Consider the following 24,508-nt stretch of genomic DNA (forward strand, 5'->3'; position numbering starts at 1 on the left):
ACCGCAAGATCGCCGACATCCACAACAGCTTCGGCATTCCACCCCCGCACCCATCGGTCGAACCTACGCACCCCGCCGCCACCCTCCAGACATGGACCGAGGTGACCCCCGAAGACACGTCACGCATGATGAACACCATCCACTCCGGATCTCCGACCGACCCGTGCCCCCATAATGTCTTCAACAAGGCCGCCTCTACCATCGCACCTCACCTCCGAGACATCATCAACACCTCCTTAAACACAGCCACCTTCCCGGAGAGCTGGAAGCACGCCGAGCTCAGCGCTCTGCTGAAGAAACCAACAGCGGACCCGACCGACCTCAAGAACTTCCGCCCCATCTCGCTCCTTCCTTTCCCTGCCAAAGTCATCGAGAAGGTCGTCAACAAGCAACTGGCAGCCTTCCTCGAGACGAACGGATCCCTCGATCCATCGCAGTCCGGATTCAGAGCCAACCACAGCACCGAGACCGCCCTCATCGCAGCCACCGACGACATCCGAGCCCTGCTCGACAACGGTGAAACAGCTGCACTCATCCTCCTAGACCTCTCCGCAGCATTTGACACTGTCTGCCACCGCACACTAGTCCAACGCCTCAATGACACCGGCATCCAAGGGAAGGCTCTGGAATGGATCATCTCATACCTCTCCGGCAGAACACAGAGAGTACGCCTCCCTCCGTTCAGCTCCGAGGCCACCGAAGTCATCTGCGGCGTCCCGCAAGGATCGTCGCTCAGCCCCACTCTCTTCAACATCTACATGAAACCCCTCGCTGCCATCGCACGCCAACACAACCTCAACATCATTTCCTACGCCGATGACACCCAGCTGATTCTCTCCCTCTCCAGAGACCCCGACACCGCCAAAGCCAGCCTACACGAAGGGATGACAGACGTCGCTGAATGGATGAACATCAGCTGCCTGAAATTGAACACGGACAAGACAGAAGTCCTCATCCTGGGACCATCGCCCTCCGCATGGGACGATTCCTGGTGGCCTCCGGCACTAGGCACCGCACCCAAACCAACGGACCACGCACGCAACTTGGGCGTCATCCTGGACTCCTCCCTATCGATGGCCAGACAAGTTAACGCCGTCTCCTCAGCTTGCTTCCACAACCTCCGCATGCTCCGGAAGATCTTCCGATGGATCCCGACCGAGACCAGGAAGACGGTCACCCAGGCTCTCATCACCAGCAGACTAGACTACGGAAACACCCTCTACGCCGGTACAACAGCCAAGCTTCAGAAAAGACTTCAGCGTATCCAGAACGCCTCCGCCCGACTCATCCTGGACGTCCCCCGACGCAGCCACATCTCGTGCCACCTGAGAGACCTGCACTGGCTCCCTGTCAACAAGAGGATCACGTTCAGACTCCTCACCCACGCACACAAATCCCTCCACGACCTGGGCCCAGGGTACCTCAACGACCGCCTCACCTTCTACACGCCCACCCGCCAGCTACGTTCCGCGAACCTCGCTCTCGCCGTCGTCCCTCGCATCCAGAGAGCCACTGCCGGAGGAAGATCCTTCTCCTACCTGGCGGCTAAGACTTGGCACTCCCTACCCGTCCACCTGCGGCTGACCCAGGACCACCTGGCCTTCAGGAAACAGCTCAAGACCTGGCTGTTCGAGCAGTAGCAGACCCCCTTCCCCAAGCGCCTTGAGACCCTTCCGGGTGAGTAGTGCGCGATATAAATTCCATGATTGATTGATTGATTGATTGAATAACTACTAAAAATGTTAACACATATAATAAAAATATAAACAATTCTTATACAAACAAACAAACATCACACACATATAAAATATATACTAAAATACATAACATTAATATAAATTCGATATTTTTAACAACTATATTTTTGCAAATGATATTAAACACTTCGATGTTGTTTAAATCGATATTATTTACCTAAAATCTATATTCTTGACCACAAGAATTTGTCTGTCGTTATTCCTGACCCACGATATTTTGCCACGACATTTGTGCAATTCGATATTTTTTACTCGCTATTCTGTCTCTGCGCCATCCTGTAGTACAATCATGGTCATACTTTGTATTTCCACACTTAAAAACACATTCAGAGGGTACAACTTACCAATCACGTAATGACTCCTTCACTTATGTCACACATTACCAACTTGTCCTGTAATAGGGGCTGCACCCCGAGGCAATCAGTACTTCTCCGATACTAGCTGCTGTGCTTGAGGTACAGATTACTTGCCTTGTAACCTCTGCAGTACTTGCAGCTCACATGCTGATCATGTAACCCCTACCGTTCTTGGATCACCCATCACTGCCTTACATGACTACTCCTGTAAGCGGTCCGGTATACGTTGCTTAGTACTGACTGTACTCAACCATGCACACTTGAAGTACACACATGGAATGCGCACTGCTGGTCTTTTAATTGTGCCAGCTCTTTTAAAGCACATTGCTGCTCATGTAGCCGCTTCATCTTGAAGCATGCATTATTTGTCCTGTAACTGCTCCACCTTGTGAGCACAGGTTGCTGGCCATGTAGCTCATTGCCGTTAAAGCACACATTACTGGCCCTGTAATTGCTTGCTCTTAGAGCACACATTGCTGATTCTGTAGCCACTTCTTCTTAAAACAGATGCTGCTGGTCCAGTAGCCTCTTGCTGTAGCAACACACATTGCTGGTCCTGTGGAAGCTTTCTTTTGGAGTACACATTGTTGATAGTGTGTGCTGCATTCTCCTGGAGCTCACATTGCTGAGCTTGGAGCTGTTTCCTGTTCTAGCAGGTATTGCTGGTCCTGTAGGCACTTGCTTTTGAAACACACATTATTGGTCCTGTAGCTGCTTGCTATTGAAGCATGCATTGCCGGTCTTTGTACCACTTGCTCTTGGATTACATATTGGTACCATGCAGCAGCCGCTTGCTCATGTAGCACACATTCCTTGTCCTGTACTCACTGACTCATGGCGTGCACATTGCTGGTCCTGTAACCACTTTAGGTTCTGGAGCGCACACTGTGTGTCCTATAGCCATTTGCTATTAAAGTGTGCATTGCAGCTCCTTTTGCTGCTTGCTGTTGGATTTCACATTGCTCATGCAGCAGCCGCTTGCTCTTGTAGCACATATTGCTTGTCCTGTATTCGCTTGCTCTTGGGAGTGCACATTACTGGTCCTGTAAACATGTTAGCTTTTGGAGCGCACATTGCTTATCCTATATCTGCCTGCTCTTGGAGTGTACATTACTGGTCCTGTAGCCTTTTGCAGCACACATTGCTGGTCCTGTAACTGTTTGCTCTTGTAGTGCACACTGATCGTCCTCTCACCACTTACTCTTGTAGCAAGCATTACTCGCCTTGTAACCACTTGCGCTTGTAGCATGCTTTGCTGACCCTGTAGCCGTTTGCAGTTTGCATGCGCATTGCTAGGACGGTAATTGCTTACTGTTGTATTGCACATTGCTGCACCTGTGGCCACTTGCTTTTTGGAACACACATTGGTGGTCCAATAACCTCTTGCTCTTGGAATACACAGTGGAGATGCAGTGACCGCTTGCTCTTGGAGTGCACATTAATGGTTCAGTAACAGCTTGCTCTTATAGTACACATTGCTAGTCCAGTAGCCGCTTGTCTTGCAGCACACATTGGTGGTCCAGTAACCGCTTGCTCTTGGAGTGCACAATGCTGGTCCAGTAAACCCTTCCTCTTGGAACGTTCATGCTGGTCCAGTAACCGCTTGCTCTTGGAGCGCACATTGCTAGTTCAGCAACCCCTTCCTCTTGGAATGCACATTGCTGGTTCAGTAACCACTTGCTCTTGGAACACACATGCTGGTCCAGTAACCGCTTGCTCTTGGAAAGGCACATTGCTGGCCCAGTAACTGCTTGTTCTTGCAGCACACATTGCTGGCCCAGTAACTGCGTGCTTTTGGAGTGCACAATGCTGGTCCAGTAACCGCTTCCTTTTGGAACAATCATGCTGATCCAGTAACCGCTTGCTCTTGGAACGCACATTGCTGGTCCAGTAACCGCTTGCTCTTGGAGCGCACATTGCTGGTTCAGTAACCTCTTCCTCTTGGAATTCACATTGCTGGTCCAGTAACCGCTTGCTCTTGGAACGCACATTGCTGGTCCAGTAACCGCTTGCTCTTGGAGCGCACATTGCTGGTTCAGTAACCTCTTCCTCTTGGAATTCACATTGCTGGTCCAGTAACCGCTTGCTCTTGGAACGCACATTGCTGGTCCAGTAACCGCTTGCTCTTGGAGCGCACATTGCTGGTTCAGTAACCTCTTCCTCTTGGAATTCACATTGCTGGTTCAGTAACCATTTGCTCTTGGAGCGCACATTGCTGGTTCAGTAACCCCTTCCTCTTGGAACGCACATGCTGGTCCAGTAACTGCTTGCTCTTGGAAGGGCACATTGCTGATCCAATAACCGATTGCTCTTTGAACGCACATTGCTGGTCCAGTAAACGCACTCTTGGAGTGCGCATTGCTGTTCCAGTAACCGCTTGCTCTTGGAACGCACATTGCTAATCCAATAACCACTTGCTCTTAGAGCACACATTACTTGTCCAGTAGCCGCTTGTTCTTACAGCACACAATGCTGGTCCAGTAACCCCTTCCTCTTGGAGCTCACATTGTAGGTCCAGTACCGGCTTGCTCTTGGAACGCACATGCCGGTCCCGTAACCACTTGCTCTTGAAAGGGCACATTGCTGGTCCAGTAACTGCCTGCTCTTGGAACGCACAGTGCTGGTCCAGTAACCGCTTGCTCTTGGAGTGCACATTGCTGGTCCAGTAACCGCTTGCTCTGGAGCGCAAACAGCTGGTCCAGTAACTGTTTGCTCTTGGAACACACATTGATGGTCCAGTAATCAACCGCTTGCTCTTGGAGCACACATTGCTGCTCCAGTAACCAACTGCTTGTACTTGGAGCACAAATTGCTGGCCCAGTAACCGCTAGCTCATGGAGCGAAAATTGCAGGTCCAGTAACGATTGCTCTTGGAGTGCATATTGCTGGTCCAATAACCACTCTCTTGGAGCGCACATTGCTGGTCCAGTGACCGCTTGCTCCTGGAACGTACATTGCTGGTCCAGTAACCAACGGTTTGCTCTTGGAGCACACATTGCAGGTCCAGTAACGGTAAACATTGTTTACCACGCATGCGAGACAACGCATGCCAATACAATGCGGTTGTTACAACAACCGCGTTGTAACATCGCATACCATTACAATGCAAGTCAGAACAACGACTTGCATTAGGGGGCAGAAGGTGTAGGATTTAAAATCCAACACCTTCCCTACTGTTGCACAGACTGGAGATGTAATAGTAAATTACACTATTCCAGTATCCAGCGCCATCTACAGCAAGTCGTTGTTCCGACTTGCGTTGTAAAGGTATGTGATGTAACAATGCAGTCATTGTAACGACCGCGTTGTAATGGCATGCGTTGTAAACGCATGAGGACTAAAGTGCCATATTCCCAGTAACCAACCATTTGCTCTTGTAACGCACATTGCTGGTCCAGTAACCAACCGTTTGCTCTTGGAACACACATTGCTAGTCCAGTAACCAGCTGTTTGCTCTTGTAACGCACATTGCTGATCCAGTAACCAACTGTTTTCTCTTGGAGCACACATTGCTAGTCCAGTAACCAACTGTTTGCTCTTGTAACGCACATTGCTGGTCCAGTAATCAACCGTTTGCTCTTGGAGCACACATTGCTGGTCCAGAAACCAACAGTTTGCTCTTGGAGCACACATTGCTGGTCCAGTAATCGACCATTTGCTCTTGGAGCACACATTGCTGGTCCAGTAACCAACCGTTTGCTCTTGGAACACACATTGCTGGTCCAGTAACCGACCGTTTGCTCTTGGAGCGCACATTGCTGGTCAAGGAACCAACCGTTTGCTCTTGGAGCGCACATTGCTGGTCCAGTAACCAACCGTTTGCTCTTGGAGCACACATTGCTGGTCCAGTAACCGACCGTTTGCTCTTGGAACACACATTGGTGGCCCAGTAACCGACCGTTTGCTCTTGGAGCACACATTGCTGGTCCAGTAACCGACCGTTTGCTCTTGGAACACACATTGCAGGTACAGTAACCAACCGTTTGCTCTTGGAACACACATTGCTGATCCAGTAATCGACCGTTTGCTCTTGGAGCACACATTGCTCATCCAGTAACCGACCGTTTGCTCTTGGAGCGCACATTGCTGGTCCAGTAACCGACCGTTTGCTCTTAGAGCGCACATTGCTGGTCCAGTAACCGACCGTTTGCTCCTAGAGCGCACCTTGCTGGTCCAGTAACCGACCGTTTGCTCTTAGAGCGCCCATTGCTGGTCCAGTAACCGACCGTTTGCTCTTGGAGCGCACATTGCTGGTCCAGTAACCGACCGTTTGCTCTTGGAGCACACATTGCTGGTCCAGTAACCGACCGTTTGCTCTTCGAGCACACATTGCAGGTCCAGTAACCGACCGTTTGCTCTTGGAGCACACGTTGTTGGTCCAGTAACCGACCGTTTGCTCTTGAAGCGCACTTTGCTAGTCCAGTAACCGTTAGCTTTTGGAAAGGCCATTGGAGATCCAGTAATCGCTTGCTCTTAGAGCGCACATTGCTGGTCCAATAACCGCTTGCTCTTGGAACGCACTTTGCTAGTCCAATAACCACTTGCTCTTGGAGCGCACTTTGCTAGTCCAGCTAGGAGAGCACTTTGCTGGTTCAATAATCGCTTGCTCTTTGAACGCACATTGTTGCTTGTGTAACTGTTTGCTCTGGAACGCACATTTAACTGCTTCAGTCCCTATAGCTCGTTATCAGTTAGCTCACGATTCGCACAGTACTGGTCCTGTAGGCACTAGCTCTTACAAATGCCATTACTGGCCTGTAAACGCTTCCTCTCGGAGGGGAGGGCACGGTTGCTGGCCCTGCAGCCCAGGCTCTGGAGCGCGCAGTGAGGTTGCTTGCTGTCGCCTCTCCCGCAGCACAGCACACCCAGACCACATATTGCTGGCTCCGGGTGCAGAAAGCCCCCTCTATCAGCGCTCGTAATGTCAGGAGGGGCGAGAATCATAAACAGTGTAATCTGGTGTCAGCACCCAGGGCTGTGATTAAAGGCGGGTTTACACTCAATCAGCGCTCTGTTTGCACAACACTGATTAGGCGGCGAACGCAGCGGGGAAGAGCTGGACGTGAGCCACCGGGGCTGTCCCGGCTTCCTGTCCGCGCGAGCCCTGAGGCCGGAAGTTTCCATGTACACTGCACAGCTGAAGGAAGGAGGCCCCAGCTGTACCAACGTCATATTTTGCGTTCACCGCCGGGTAAAAAAAGATATTACTGCCACCCCCTGCAGTGGCGTTCTGTGTATCGACTTTGTTCACGGGAAATGGTCATACAATGCCGCAGTATACGATATTACAATGGAGAATCACATAACATATGACACCACAACATACAAAACATATAACATTCCATCTAATCAAGGCTACATCATAACGTTAGCTCTAATGTAATGCAGCGTACCCTGTAATAGTATAGCATACTGTCACTGTGACACACGGAACGTAAAGCAACACGTCACAACATACCATACAATGTCATAGCATTACGCAGCATGGGATAGCATGGCAATATTTCACAAAACGAACACACCGAGGTATACCTTACCATTTCATACTACACTGCATCCGTCATTCATACCATTCGCTGCATAATATTACATCACATTACATAACACACTACAGCACATGATGCTATCCCATATATTACAAGACACCACAACAAGTCATCCCATTTCACATCACACCCTACATACACCCTGCCATACGGTGCTTAATTTGTGCCAGGGTTACAGGTGATGAGCACCGAGTTTGTACTTTTTAAGCTCCCCACTTTGTCTATGCTGCCCCCCCTGCCCCTACCAAACGCAAAGCCCGCTCCACCGCCTCCCCCTACCCGGGACTGCCTCTACCTTTATGCTTTCCCTGAAAATCAGAGAGGACAGAGGAGGCACAGAAATACCCCCAAATATTAGAGGAAATGATGAATAACTACTAAGTACAGTCCTGAAATATTTGGGGAAACTTTTTGGTAGTAAACATTGCCATACTTTCGGCAAACAGCAGATTAAAAATACATGTCAGTTAGTGCGCATGCGTGAAATGGTCTCGCGTGCTCAACAAAGGCCGAAGGTTACAGAGACAGTGGAACTTCAAGAGGGGAATGAAGGGTAATAGCAATCCCTACACTACAACGCGGCCGTTTCCACGCATGACCATAACCACGCATGCATTACAACGCATGCGTGGTTACAACGTAAAGCCTTTACCACGCATACCTTTACTACGAGATTCGTAGTAAAGGCATGTGTGCTAAAGATAAAAGAAAAAAAAGGGGGGTGTGGGGGGTCTCCCCCCCCCTCCCAAAAAAAGCGTGGGCTTAAAAAAGGGGGCACCCCCAAAATAAAATATTAAAAAAACTCACCTGTTTACATCATTTAAAGAAAGAGATGTGGAGGCAATCGGCGTCGTTAGGGGTCACGAAGGAAGATCGAGGAGAGGAGAGGTAAGGGGGAATGAGGGGGTGTTGTCGCACAGGGGTAAATGTAAAGGGTATGTTATTAGTGTAATATCCCTTAACATGAAAATGCCATTAACATGCATAATTTAACAACGAAAATCGTTGTAAAAGTATGCGTGTAAAAGGCATTTTCGTGGTAAAGGATATGCGTGGTGATGGCATTCAAGTTGTAACGCATGCGTGGTCAAGGCATGCGTTACAACGGAATGCGTTGTAAAGTCATACAACCCTTCAAGAGACTGAGCACTGCACTGGCACTCATTTTCGGGGACCCGGAATTATTTTTCATCTTCAGACTTTGACCTAGAACAAGCGAGAGATACGCCGAAAAGGAGGAAAGAAGGATGAAGACAAAAACTGGAAAACAGAGAGGGCAGGAGAAAGCAGGGATGAAGAAGAGTGAGAAAAAGTGGAAGCCTCGGGTGGTGAAAGTCGCAAGAATAGAAGTGACTTCAGCAGTTTCGTCACTCAGCAGCGCCTGTGTCGTGTTCCTAAGAAGTACTTTAGGGCACAGCATTTGAGTTGTTTTTTGTTTTTTACAATTAATCACTGCTACCATAACACCCAGTCGATAATCTATATAGCATAACACTACATCACACAACATTGCATACTTGTCATACCAAACCATAACATTCCATACCACATCATCCCACCCCATAACATAATTCAGTTTGACTTCATTGTCTCAGTTCGAGTGTCGCTGTATGTCCTGTCTGAGTGTTCGTGTGTTACCTGGCTTAGTGTCAATGTGCAAGGGGGGCTTGGGGCAGCCTAACTCAGTGAGGTATGCCCCCCGGGCAGATTGGGAGGGGGTAGGGCTGGCCGAATAGCGGCCATTTTGTGCATTTTGGGCTTCTCTTAAAGATAGCCAAAGTATAGCCCAATCTATAAGTGGTGGTTCAGGGCGCTCCCAGCCACCATTTTAGGTTTGGTGACCTGGTGGCTGGGATCAGTGCTGTGTAGTCGTAGTTTTTGCCCACCCTCCCAACCCTCTTTATAGATTTTGCTGGGGTGTCTTTTTGGGGATTTATATATTAAATTCTTCGGCTAGGTTTGTTGAACTCAGGTGCATAGGGGATGCTTTTGTTCAAGTTGTCGCTTGTAACAGGTGCTGTCGGGGGTTTTAAAAGTTGGCCAGGGTTGGCAGAAGTTTTTGGTTAAGTGTTGGAAGTTTGTGAGCAGGAGCAGGGAAAGGGTAGGCAGGTCGGCTACGTTTTAGAGTAGACGTTGGTTAGTTACAGTTGTAGAAAGGCAGGTAGGAGATTTGGGTCATTGGAGGGCATAAATTTTTATCTGCAATACTGTGAAATGTTGTTGGTATGTTAACGGCGGGGTGGGGGAACTGCTGAGGGGATCGTAGGGGCAGGGGTATCAGGGGGTCAGTTATTTGATGTATAGTGAGGTTTTACTTTTCTAAGGCAGTTGCTAGTGATTTAATGTGATATACACCTGTTTCAATAAGGCGGCCTTTTACACACACAAATTTGGTCTTGGTTTGGCTTGCCCCCCTCACTCCCAATGTACTGGCAGAGAGTCTGTGCATTCATTCTTCCGGTCTCTTCCCAGGTCCAGAGGCAGTGCATTCACTGTTCCAGCATATCCCCTATATTACTTTTAGGGACATATTCACAATGAAGTTACGGAGCGCGACATTAGCATTGTTGGCTTAATGCCGCGCTCCGCCACTTCAGAAACGCAGGGCTGCACCGTATTAATAAGAATACGGTGCAGCCCTGCGTTTCTCCTTGCGCTGACACTAATTGCAGCTGCCTAGGGCCAACGCAGGCACTCTTGCACCATTGTACATGGGCCCCTGCGTTGCAGGGAAAGATTGTTTATGTGCAGGAAGGTGTTCCTTCCCGCACATAAACAATCACCAAGGACGCTTTGTAATTTCTATGTGTGCTGCAGAATGCAGCACACATAGAAGTTGCAACATGTCATTTAAAAAAAAAGATTGTTTATGTGCAGGAAGGGACACCTTCCTGCACATAAACAATCAATGGTGTTGGCTGTTTTTATGTGTGCTGCACAATGCAGCACACATAGAAATATCATAAAACGAGGAGAAATAAAGCATTTCTCCTCGTTTAGCCAGGTTAAGACCAGGTTTTTTTGGACCGAATTTTGGCACTGCCGCATATGTACGCCTCCCTTGTAAATATGGGGCAGCATCAAAATCAATGGGTGTTGCGGGTGAACGCCCACCGCAACACCCATTGCCCTCCCTTTCAGGCTAAGTATAGCATGAAAGGGTGCCTTATTTACAAGGCAGCCCAAAGCCACGTTAAATCCCAGGGTAGAGCCTCCCTGCACCAATGTGCCCCCCCACCCGTTCAGCGAGTCAGACTCCAAGCTCCAGTGTGGCTGACTCTCCATCCCAGTGTCATTCCATTCCCTTTGCTCCAAGTCCTAGTGCCCCTATATTCCCTCTCTAGGTGTTGGCCAATTCCGTAACTAGGTGTACACTCCCCCTGCTACGGCGTCAGATATCCATAACTTCCATAATAAAGCCTGCAGTCTGTGTTCAGACGGACATAAGTACCCAATCCGCATCCCCTATGGTCCTCAGACACAATTAGAGCTTAATTAAACAAAAAAACATAAGTGACAGGGCCCAAAGTTTTCCTCAGACGTTCTTCGGGCACATGCTGCAGATTGGCAGCGGTGCCCAATACTACCTCTATTCCTTTTTTAACCCACCACCAGACACTCCCTGCCCATTTATCTCACTCTTTAAGGTTATTGCCACAATCTTTCCTTCTTTCTCTTTTTCTTCCCCTGGTGTGTTTTTCTGCTCTTGCTCTATGTCAAAGTCTGATGAGGAAACATAAGTGCCGATCCCCAAAAAAGAGTGCTGCTGGGCCCCACCTGCAACCACTGGTTTAAATTAAGCATCAGACATAATCTCGGAAAGTGCTGGAACCAGTGGCAAAAATGTGTGCACACTACATTTTTCTCCCTTATAAAATTAATTCTCACACTATTTTTATGACCATTGAGTTGTGGGTACAAGTCTAACTCAGCTGTTATCTGTGGCTTCAGACTAAGACAAAAAGAACTGTATGGTTTCTTACAGATTACACATATTGTACCAGCTTCGTTTTAAAAGTTCATAGTGACTCAGTAGGTTCGGCCAAGAAAGTCACAGTTCTTGTTATGTTCTTTTTTCACTTTTCTCCTTTTTACTGGAGTAATATTTGTAGTAGTAGTTTTGCTTCATCCTGTGTGAACTTTTTAAGGCTTGATGTTCCAAAGGTCATCTTGGAATCTTCTATGCTCGTGAAGGACTCCATTCCAAAAGTGAAATAAGTGTCTAAGGGGTATATTTACTAAGATTTTACACCATGTTTGAGTCATAAAAATAACGCGGATCGACGCAAAATCTTTCTTCCTCAATTCACTTTCCAGTGCAAAACTTGTTTTGCGCTGGACAATCACTTGAAAGTAACGCAAAGCAGTGTATAGCGCTGCTTTGCATTATTTAATGCAAAGAGGGCCATCTATGGATGGTGCATGGGCATTCCCAAAGAACCACCTAAGGTTTTTGACGCTAAACCATATTTACTAAATAATGTAGAAAGGGTTTGGCATAAAAAAATAACACCCATTTCAAATAGGCGCTATTATGGAGAAATGCTTTTATTTCTCTCATCTCTTCCGACTTTGCATTGTGCTGCACTGTACAGCACACTTACAAGGTGGGAAAAGTTTTAAAGTTAGTCTAAAAATAGTGTCTTGTACTGGAAGGGCATCCTTCCAGTACAAAACCCAAACCTATGGTAGACTCACGAAGATATCCTTGCTTTATGACACAAAGGTGTGTGCATGGCGCTCAGCAGCAGATTTCTGCGTGCTAGGTAGAGGGGAGGAGAGAGACATAGCTTTGTAAATATGGCTCTCTCCTTCTCACCCAATGCAGCACAGCATTTTTGGCTGCTGCGCTGCATTGCTGGACAATTTAGTAAATATAGGCCTAAAAGTTCAATGTGGCCACAAACAATTGCACTGTTTCGGAGGTAGAAATCTTGACGAAGGTTTTGTAGTCTTAACACACTGAGTAGGACTCTCATATATGTATAGTCCAGGAATTATGCTGAGCCATTAAGATTCCTGTGATGAGTCACATCTCAGTCTGTTCATCCATTAAATAAGAAATTGATTAATTTCTTGAAATACTGACGGATGTACAGGTGGTGGGAACACATTGCTATTGGTACTACTATGAAGGTGAGTCCAGTTAAAAGTGAAAAGAGCAAACAAATAGTACCAAGACTGACTCTGTATCACAGATATCAGGCACGTGCAAATAGTACAGAGAATGACTGAATCACAGATATCAGGCGCGTGCAAATAGTACAAAGAATGACTGTATCACAGATATCAGGCACGTGCAAATAGTACGAAGAATGACTGTATCACAGATATCAGGCGCATGCAAATAGTATGAAGAATGACTCTGTATCATAGATATCAGGCGCGTGCAAATAGTACGAAGACTGACTCTGTATCACAGATATCAGGCACGTGCAAATAGTACGGAGAATGACTGTATCACAGATATCAAGCACGTGCAAATAGTACGAAGAATGACTGTATCACAGATATCAGGCGCATGCAAATAGTACGAAGAATGACTCTGTATCATAGATATCAGGCGCGTGCAAATAGTACGGAGAATGACTGTATCACAGATATCAGGCACGTGCAAATAGTGCGAAGAATGACTGTATCACAGATATCAGGCGCATGCAAATAGTACGAAGAATGACTCTGTATCATAGATATCAGGCGCGTGCAAATAGTACAAAGAATGACTTTGTATCACAGATATCAGGCGCGTGCAAATAGAACGAAGAATGACTCTGTATCACAGATATCAGGCTTGTGCCTGCCTGAACTAGCAGTACCTGTAGACCGCTTCAGCAGAATGCACTCAACGGCTCTGTTTTTCTCTTGCAGGGATGGTGGACGAGTACAGGCCTCCTTTCTTCGATGTAGTGCCAAGTGACCCGAGCTTTGAAGACATGAAGAAGGTGGTGTGCACGGACCAGCAGAGACCAGTCATCCCCAACACGTACTATTCAGACACAGTAAGTGCGCACTCGCTTATAGTGCGGGTGGCAGATGCCATTGGTCCTAACACATCCCCTCAGAGGCTGCAAATAGTGAGTAAGCGAGCACTTGTGGAGTACCGGGTGCCCGATCAAGGCTTCAAGCAGCATGGTCCACATTCAGCAGGGACCCCTAAGGAACCACAGACCCCTTATTTCACATTCATATCCACATTAGGTTTAAGGGCTGACCCGGATAGACAGAAGCAGTATCCTCTGACTGCCAGAGGTATTGGCAGAGGCTCCTCACACTAATACCTAGGGCGGCACTTTTCTTCTATCATCAGTGCTATTGGCTGCAGTGCCCAAACCTGACCCCTAGAGAGGGACCATATCCTCCAATCACCAAGGGCGTTAGTAGCTGACCCCACCTTGACCTCTATCGAAAGAAAGGTAATGTCCTCCTATCACCTGAAGGTTAGCTGCAGAGCCCCATCCTAGTCTAGCAAAGAGGCAATATCTTCAATTGTCCAGTGGTATTTATATGAAACTGATTAATAGTTCACAAGAGCACAGAAAATAGCACAATATAAAATTAGAAAACCGTAAACGAGATAGTATAAATCCAATCCAAATAATCAGGTTTACCTGACAATTTAGCTTACAGTATTTACCAAGTATCGAATACTATTCGCAAATATTTGTTAACTTAACCCAGGAAGGAAATGAAAAATACACAGACCAGGACAAAGACAAACAAAATACAAATTAATTACTACAGAGAATCACTAAATAGCAATATTCAACCATACGCATCAACATACTCTTGCAGTGCTATAGTGATGATGATGGTGATAATAATGTGATTATTATTGAAATTGTTGTTGTTATTCTTCTTGGTATTATTACCAACATTAATAATAATATATGACATAGTTGCAGAGGCTTCCTGAGCATTTTGTACGTTGGGCATCTGACTTACCACTTTCTGTCTGTTACATGGCACTTTAAGAAAGTGCAAGTCCCAAAATACAAAATTTAGTCAGGAACATTTGCTCTACTCCTACTCAGAAAATGGAGGCTCCATTTGAATGAATCCTTGTGACTGCCCCACTCTGTCCACAAAATTAGCCTCTTACGATATATTTCTCAACCACAGTTTCTCTTTTGTACCAACCTCTCTCTCTCTCTGTTGTCTCCAGATTTTATCAGCGTTGGCAAAAACCATGAAGGAATGCTGGTACCCAAGCCCGTCCGCCCGCCTGACAGCCCTCAGGATTAAAAAGACTCTGAATAAGCTCAACAACGCCGCCAACCCCAAGCAGGAGTGTTAATGGCTCAGAGGGAAGTCCATCTGACCTAGGCTCACACGCCTTGTACTGGGGACAGTTTTAGATACTGACCATCAAAGGGCATGCCTTGGAAGGGACCTTCACTGTCGCGCATCCTTCATAGCCCATCGCTTCCTGAGAACAACAGTGGTTATGGAATTTCAAAACACAAAGTGTTCTGAAATTAAAAGCCTGCGTACATCAGGACCAAAAATCAACATCCTGTTTGCTATCAGGAGACCAACAATCAACACAAGAGAGCTGTTAAAGACCAGGCTTTGTTGGCAAGTTTAATAACAATGATATAACATCAAAAAATTATCTATATTTAGGGAATCTGTTACCGACAGATAGTGTACAATCACTGATTGGAAACAGACACCCAAAATGCCATCAGAACCATAAATCAATGCAGTGCATGCCATAGTAATACCCAAAGGTCAGCCCGCACACTGTAAACCAATAATTCACAATGTATCTTCAGGGGATGTGCAATCAACACCCAATGTTTCATCAAAGGCGTGAAATCTACACCCATTGTACCACCGAGGCTTGAAATACAGCCAGTGTGTTATCAAAGCAAAACAAATGGACACACAGCTATCATCAAAGATATGACAATAACAACAGATTGCCTTCAGAGGACCTGCAAATGACACCCAGCGTGCCATCAAATATCTGCAATCAACATCAAATCTGTTTTCAGAAGACTTACAGACAATTCCCAAACTGCAATCAAAGACCTGACAATATCGTCAATAGTACTATCAAAGACCTGAAAGATATGCATTGCTTCATCAAAGCCCAACAAATAACGCCAAGCATGTCATGAAAGACATTCACTTGACGCCCAACTTGCCATCAAAGACCAGCAATCAACACCTAGCTAGCCATCAGAAAGACACTAAACAAGCCATCAAGGACTTGTAGATACCAACTGTGCCATTAAAGAAGATATGGACAACCAGCGTGCCTGGGAGACCTGCAGCTGAAATGTAGCATGCCATCAAAGACCTCCATTCATCACCCAGGGTGGATTGAGAGCAGTATGATCAATAACCCGCATACAATAAAAGAGCTAAAAGACCCGGGAAAAACATAAAAATAAATGGAAACAATAACCTGCATGACATCATGGGACCTGCACCAGTCACACTGTATGTTATCAAAAATAAGAAACTGACACCCTGAATGTCATCAAGGATTTTAAAAAAAGCAGTGCTCCAAAGCCATTTGAAAGCGTGACAAATTAAGACATCAAAAACTAGAAAAAGAGATTAGTTCAAGCCTATATAGTTGTGTTAAATAGAACATCAGCTATTGTTAGAGCCATTGCAAATATACACAGCTGAGTTATCCAAGCTAAGTCCACCAGGAATGGATCCATGCCAGATTTTCAGGGTACATATATGGGATATATTTATATACAAGAGGGTATTACCTACATAGTCAGAGGTTATCTAGAACATCTGGCATGGCCTGAACTATCATGGAACTAATTTGGATAGGATCTGTTGGAAGCCATTTTGGGATGCACATCAGCCATACAGTCCCTGGTGAAGGAACCTTGCATGCCAGTGAAAGCAGAGCCACTAAAGATGTGACTACACACATATATAAAGCAAAGAAGTCATAAGGGTCACACTTGAGTAAAGGGATATCAGTTTTCATGTAGTTTTCATAAATAGAGCCTACAAAATACAGAATCTCTACTTGGACAAACAAAGCCTTGAAAACACTTCCTAAAGATTTAGGCCCCAATTTTGAGTTGCATGGTGTGGGAGACAGAAATACCAGGGATAGAATGACTGTTTCCAGATGGCATTCCGCCTCTGTAACATATAATTCCTAGTTTGAGTACCTGGAACGTGGAACATGAAATAACATGCGGGCCCCGACTAACCTAGCACTTTCCTGCTTATTTATTACTAATTCTGCAGTTTCCACATATGTGTGGAAACACAGGAGTAGAAACCAGGTGCAAATCCACACCCGATGAACTCAGGATCAAGTAGGGTAGTATCTCCCATCGGAATCCAACTTATAACAGTGATTGTATATCACAGACCTTGTTGTTGGTACTGGGTGCAAATTTGACAAGGGCATCCTCTTGACTCAAGAGAGAAGAACCAGTGCAGAAGTGCCTGCTTGGATAAACACATTTATAATTCCAGGATCAGCACTTGCTTGACTAGCTCCACTGAACAGGACAAGGATATTATTAACGGAACCAAATTCACACTTTACTTTATTTTCCTTTGTGATATCCTTTGCTTTTCAGAATAGAATTTAGCAATTAAAGACCTGATCTTTTCGGATTTCATGGGCAAGTCCTGGTAATCCCTTGTCAATACCAGTGCACCCATGCACGGCTCGGGTTTAACCGGTTTGCTGCAGAATATTGATATTTTGATATTGCCCTGCCAAAACACCATGGCCAAAATATAGCCCACCACAATATCGTGATTATAAGTATATATAGGATGTATAGGTAAGTATAGATTTACTGTTCTTCTCTCCTTTTATAAGCCCCTAACGATATATATATATGTATATCTTCAAGGGATGTATTTATGGAGTTATTAATAGTAAATCTGCGCTTCCTTTAGGATATTGTCATAGTAGATATTTCTCCAGAACAATATTTTTCCCCTCAACATTCCCACACGCAGCCTGTTTAACTTTGTTTTTGACAAAGGTGGATTAAGGGTTAGCAAAAAAACATCCGATGATCACTCACAAGCCTTGGATTTACTGAAAAACGTCTTCAATGAGGAGTGAGCCCAAACTGGGAGATTTACCATTTTTTCATGTCGCGCACTGCAGCAGCTGCAAATGCTGCGCTGCTCGATATGGCGAGAGGAGGAGAACGCCCAATTTACTAAAATAAGACACTCTCCTCCCCTCGCGCCACGGAGACACCTTTGCGCAAGGGCTCAAGGGTGCCTCCCTGAGTCCAGCATAGGTTTTATACTGGAAGGGAATCCTTTCAGTACAAAATACTATGCACAGACTCACTTGAAGCCTTTTCCCACTTGTGTGTGTGCTATACAATGCAGCACACATGCAAAGTTGGAAAAGGAAGGAGAAATGAAAGCCTTGCGCCTACTTTTGAAAGAGTGCAGTTTTCTCACGCGAAACCCTCTTTGTTTTGTTTAGAAAATTGGGTTTAGCTTGCGAAATCATGGGTGGTTGCATGGGAATGCCCATGCTCTACCCTTTGGCGCTAAGTAATGCAAAGCAGCGGTATGCGCTGCTTTGCATTACTTTCCCATTATTTCCAGCGCTAAACAAGTTTAGCTCTGGAAAGTTAATTGTGAAAAAAAGATTTTACGCCGATTTCGTCATTTTTGTGACACAAAAACTGCGTAAAATCTTAGTAAATCTTCCTCAAAAGGGTTCTGAGAAATGCAGAGCAGCAGAACCATGGCCATTACCACAGTCCCTCTTTACTTTGTCACAAAGAGTGCCAGACAAGGCATTAATTTATAGTGCAATATGTATTATTGTGTGTGAAATATTTATATGTAGGTTGTTAGATACATATTTTATTGTGGTATATTAACAAAAGTGCAATAAAGAGCTTCTGCAATTGGCCTACACATTGTCTTTTGACTTCAAAAGAAATATGAGCAAAATATTTTTACTTTCTCCCTACATCCAGGGGTTTCTAATTTACAGCTATTTCCTTTTTTTCCTGGGCTCGTGGATAAACTCTGACCTGACAGGATCGCCTACAGATCAAATGACAAATTGACCTTTTTTGATTTCTTCTCGGCACCCTCACAACTTTTATGATATACAAATATAGACACATCCTGCAGTCCTACTATTATTTCTTCAATAACTGTCTTTTGACGCTGCCTATTCACTATCTGACCCTTTCAAATTGTTTCTACACATGGTCTGCAGCTTCCTGTTGGCTTTTCTAGGACTAAGGTTGTCATTTGTGTTCAGGGCCTTGTTTTAATAATATTTACAGCTTTTTCTGCCTCACATCTGCTGTTTGGTTCACCCATGCTTATACCCCTGTCTATGTTAATATATTGTTAGGTTTGGCGCCTTAAAATGACACATCTCAATACATACATACATACATACATAGGCTTTTTGTCAGCCATCTTCTTCCATTGACCTGAGGGAGTGTCATTCACATTTTGCTGCCATCCACCACATACAGATAGGGCCCACTTTAATGCTGGGGGCGCCCAGCGAAGCAATCTCTGTTGGCACCCAGCCCCATTGAACTCCCTCACGTATTCCCTCACTACCACACTCCAGTGGCGCCCCTCATCTCTCCATAGTCATTCACTCACATGGAATTAATTTCTTTTATAGCACTACTCATACCAATGTAGCTTGTCAGAGCACTTTACATCACACACATACACGATGCAGAGACAATGAATCATACAAGTGTGTAACTAAATGTATAGGAAATGTTACATGAGACAAAGAGGACTTTGAGGTGTAGAAGTCACAACATCCATACCGGGAGGCATTATATTTCAAGAGTGCTTGGTCTTGTGGGAGCCAAACTCAGGATTTTAAACGTAAGACCATGATTGGGCCTGGATTTATTAATAATAATAATTTCTACCCAAACAAACCCTTTTTAGCACACTTAGGATAACGAAAGACAGGGAAAAAACATAAGGTTCGAACCTAAGCTTTGGAGTTTAAATGCAGCTCTTAGACTCCAGTTCATAGCTCACTGTTCTATATTAAGAAGGTAACTTGTACACTGCAAGTAACAAAGAGATATCTGTGACAAAAGCAGTAACCCACTGAGCTAGCTAAATAAAATAAAACTAAATAAAATAGAATCCTGTGATCTGCTGTGTGACGTAGATTGCAGCAGGCACATTAACCATCTGCGCTACTTTATAGGTCAAATTCTCTTCAGCAGGTACATTAATCATTAGAGTTTGCAGATTTTCTTATATAGGGCCAATTCGGCCAAAGGGTATTGGAAGGCCTTACATTAGCACCAGTTCCATTATACAGGGTCAGATTGTTATAGGGAATATGAGATTAAGTGATTTGCCCAGAGTCACAAGATGTTGCGCCATGACTTGAGCCTAGTTTCCCAGTTCCAAAGTAGGCAGCTCTGGTCTTAACTCCTCTCTCTCAAGAGTTATCTTGATATTTTTATTATTGTCTTACAATTGATAGACACATAAGGATCTTCGCATCAGGTGCTTTTAACGACATCTATTATTTCAAAATACAGCGCCCTGTGAGCTCTGCACCTGGTACGGCACCACCGGTCACACCGCCCTAAAGCCAGCAGTGCAAAAGCAAACCGCATGGAACAGCGGATGAGCTCATTTCATCCATTGGCTGTCTTCAATGTGAGTGAGGTAGCCACCATAAAATTATAAAAATATTCAACTTCGGTGCCAGGACTGGTGTGCCGAAGTAACCTAAACATTTAGGTCTGGCCCAGAAGCAGCATTAGCTGTCTTGCGGGCCTGTGTTTTAATTAAAAATACAAAATGTACATACATATACATATTTAGTGGGGCTTTTGGTCAACCCCTTCACCCATTGGTCTGTTCAGGTGGAAATCTGGCCACCGCAGCATACACCATGGGGCACTGTGTCAGGCCGCTTCATCCACGGACTGCCTTGTACTGTGAGTGGTGGCTTTCTGCACAGCCGCCTGAAAGGACCACACGTCAGTGACAGGGCTGGTCTGCCTAGGCTGGCGAAATATGCCTTTATTTTTAACAACTACTTCTATTTTTGCCAATTTAATATACATTGCATATGTATTCGCAAAAAACGTAAGTCAAAAAAGATCTATTGGTTTGCCAATGCTTGATTATATTTTATTCTGTGAATGACCTATGCATTTACTCCCCGTCTGTAAATATGTTTTTCTAATGTTGTTTGTGGGCCACCTCCTCCCAGTCTCATCTTGCTAGCTATAAACATGCAGTCAATGGTTCAGTGTTTACTGTTTTTAAAATCTGAATGTCGCTGCCATGCTCCCTCTCCTTCAGTGTACTCACACATATAGATTCCTCAGTTGCCCCCACGGCTTCATGCCACTGAACATCCCCGTACCCCTCTCTTGACTGTCTTCAATCCTTCTCTAGGCCACTAGTCTACTTCTCTAGCCCTTTGGTTCTCTAATCTCTAGTCCTTTTCTAGATGTGGTCTCAAGAACCCAACACAGTAGCCTGATGAGGCTGGTAGGATTGGCCTACATTCTCCAGTGACCCCCAGGGCTGGGCGCATTGCTCCACATGTGGCTTCCAGAAATGGAAACAATGATCTTTTTGTAGCGTCCAGAACTTGTGACAACATTCAAGTCAGTCATCTGGACTCGTGTTAAAATTAAAGCGACAGTATCATAAGTAGTTGTTTATATATATACTTCGACCAAGTACATATGATGTCTTCATTAATATAAGGAACAATCTATCTGCCCTGTAATATGTATCACAGTAATACCTTTTTAACATATTTTTGCAAAAGATTTAAGAAAGCAGACCTTGCTTGTTAAAGCAGAGAAACTGTAATCATTTCTCAAGGTGTGTAATAATAGTGAGGGTCCCAGATTTACTTATGCTTTGTGTCAGGTTTTCGTCACTTTGTGTGACGCGAACCTGGTGCACAGTGTTAGGGTGGGATTTACTATCTAACACAAATCAGGATTTGCATTGGACAGTATCCCAAAGTAACAAAAGGTTTGATATATGGTACTTTGCGTTACTTTGCATCAAGGGGGTGTTCCATGGGTGGTACAAGGGCACGGCCGTACAATCACCCATGTGTTTTCGCACAAATTCCTATCTACAAACATTTGTAGACAGCGATTCGTACCAAAATCTTACACCTCCAATGAGAAAGGTTTATATGTCTCTTCGTTTTTCCAACTTTGCATGTGTACTGCATTGTACAACACACATTTAAAGTGGTAAAGCCTTAAAGAGTAGACCCCTACCAGTACAAAATCTATGCTTTAGAGAATGCCCACACCCTTGCACTATGGCGCATGGGTTGTGCGTTGGCTCATGGCTGCCAAAGTGCAGCAGCGCTGGGGGGGGGGGAGAAAAAATGCAGAGGATGTAGCCTAATGGCTAGGGAGGTCGATCTCAAATCTGGGGAACCGGGTACGAGTCTCGGCAATGACGTTCAATATCCTGTGATTCTGTGCAAATCACTTTATCTCCCCGTACCTAACAAAATTGAATGTATCCTTGTGTAATCCAACTGGTGCTCATGTAAAGCGCTCTGATACCTGATACCTTCGGGTCAAGTTTGCGCGATATAAAACTACGGAAAAAAGACAAAAAAAAAGATATGGCACATTTTTCGCTCTCCCTTTGATGCAAGGCAGCGCAGAAACTTTGGTGCAGTGTTGCCTGGTGCCAAAGAATAGTAAATCTAGGCCCTGGTGCCTAGTATTAGGCGCAGTACTATGTGATTAGTGTTTACATTTATTAACATACAGTTGCTGTTAAGATGGAACCAATATTGAAGACGGGATCCCACAACAAGATATATGGCTTCACATAATAATTCAGGTATGGGCTCAACTGAAGGAAACATTGACCACATAGAGATCCAAGAAGGGGAAATGGCCTCACACAATACTCCAGACGCAGCCTTAACAAATTGACCTAATACTTCAGGGGAGATACCTAAAAACAGGCTGTGGCTGTGACCTCTAGAGCTGGACACAATACTCTAGACGTGACATCCACAAATGGAACCAATGCTCCAGGTGAGGTGCCTAGAAAGATGACGAGTCCTCCAGAACTAGATACAGTAACGAGTCCTCCAGAACTAGATACAGTAATAGTGCATTGAAAAATGGCCCTAATACTCTAGATGAAATACTTAGAACAGGGGTGTGGTATCTAGCATTAAACACACTATTTCAGATGTAGACTCAACAAATCGAACACATGCACCACTTCAGATCCTAAGAAAATAATGAGTTCTCTAGATCTAGACACATTACTCCAGTGTTTTCTACACAGGTGGCTTGTGAGGCAATGTTTTTGCATAACAGATTGTTAAATTTGTTCTAGGTTTCTAAGGTGCAGGTACAATTTGTGATAGTGCTATTGATCTGGCAGCAGTTTGATATATATATATATATATATATATATATATATATATATATATATATACACACACGCATATATGTGACATACTGGTGTTTACAAGTAGGTAGTTATAGCTAGGAAGTTAGGACCTACTTTCCATAGGAAAATAGTTTTTTGACTTGCCTATATCTTTGACGCTGGTTAGCGAATCCTCACAAAACTTTCCAAAACAATTTGCCACTCACTTTAGCTTGTATCTGGAAAGGTTCTGCATGGCCCATCAAGTGGAGGCTGAGAAAAGGGAGGGGAGTACCAAAACGCATTTTCCCAATGTTAATTCCCATAGGAGTTTTGACCACGACTTCAGCCCAAACCGCTGGACGGAATTACACTAAATTTGGCAGAAAGGTATATGTTGTCCCGCAGATCACGCTTTTTGTGATGTGGTATACATCTGTTTAGTAGTCTTAGAGATATTAAACAAAAAACTAATTTTTAAATATAGGGACACATATCCCCACGACAGTGCATTCGAGGCTCCACGTGCCACTGGAAAACTCCTGATTGGCTGTCTGCACCTTCACAGAAACATTACAGCTGCCATTTTGTTTGTTGGGAAATGGTCCCATGGACAGAAAATTTCTGTGCAAAGTAAATAAAGGAGTCCGGGTACAGGTACCCTGACCCCATGTGTGTGTTAGAGAAGTCCCAGAGGGATGCATAAAGGCCAATAAATTGCCTGATAATATTTGTTTCTCAACACTCCGGAATCCGCGGATCCCCACGGTGCTCAGCATGATCCCCGCCCCAGTGGAATGCAAATCCTGATGCAGCTCATCAAAGGCCCCGCCCCTTTCTCCACCATGCTGCAAACGTGCACCCTGACACACTATTTATTGGGGAAAAAAGTACCCTTAAATGCTGAGGGCCCTTGGAGGCCAAGAACTCTCCTGTTACTTCCAGTAAGTCCCACATAGCAGGAGCTGAGACCTCGTCGGAGGCCTGCCCCCTTTCTCTGAGCAAATCTGCAAACGCGCCTCCTGGCACACTACAGGTTGGAGGATGAAGTCCCCATGGATGCTGAGGGTCCATGGAGGCCAAGAACCCCTCCTGTTATCTCCAGTAAGTCCCACACACTGGGATTGCTGAGAGCTCATTGGAGGCCCTGCCCCCTTTCTCCACAACTCTGCAAATGCGCCAACTTCTTGGGGTTGAACTCCCCTTGGATGCTGAGGGACCTTGTGGGCCAAGACCCCTCCTGTTGCCTCCAGTAAATCCCACACAGTGAGATTACTGAGAGCTTGTGGGAAGCCCAGACCCCTTTCTTACCACTCTGCAAACGTGCCTCCTGGTGCACTACTGGTTGGGGAATGAAGTCCCCTTGGATGATCAAGGTCCTTGGAGGACAAGAACCCCTCCTGGTACCTACAGTAAGTCTCACAAAGCGGGATTGCTGAGAGCTTGTGGGAGATCCCGCCCCCTTTCTCCAAAA

At 45.3% G+C, this 24,508-nt stretch overlaps 1 protein-coding gene across 1 annotated transcript in view; it reads left to right on the plus strand.

The window, feature by feature from the left end:
• ACVRL1 (activin A receptor like type 1) overlaps positions 1 to 18,550 on the plus strand; it is a 129,242-nt gene extending 110,692 nt beyond the window's left edge. The window contains exons 9-10 of the mRNA XM_085600349.1: positions 13,528 to 13,658; positions 14,822 to 18,550. Of these exons, the coding sequence (XP_085456475.1) occupies positions 13,528 to 13,658; positions 14,822 to 14,953 (263 nt within the window). The 3' untranslated portion in view covers positions 14,954 to 18,550. The remainder of the gene's footprint in view (positions 1 to 13,527; positions 13,659 to 14,821) is intronic.
• The last annotated feature ends 5,958 nt before the right edge of the window (positions 18,551 to 24,508 follow it).

Source organism: Triturus cristatus, chromosome 4_2 (assembly GCF_964204655.1).
Source record: "Triturus cristatus chromosome 4_2, aTriCri1.1, whole genome shotgun sequence".
Taxonomy (NCBI): domain Eukaryota; kingdom Metazoa; phylum Chordata; class Amphibia; order Caudata; family Salamandridae; genus Triturus; species Triturus cristatus.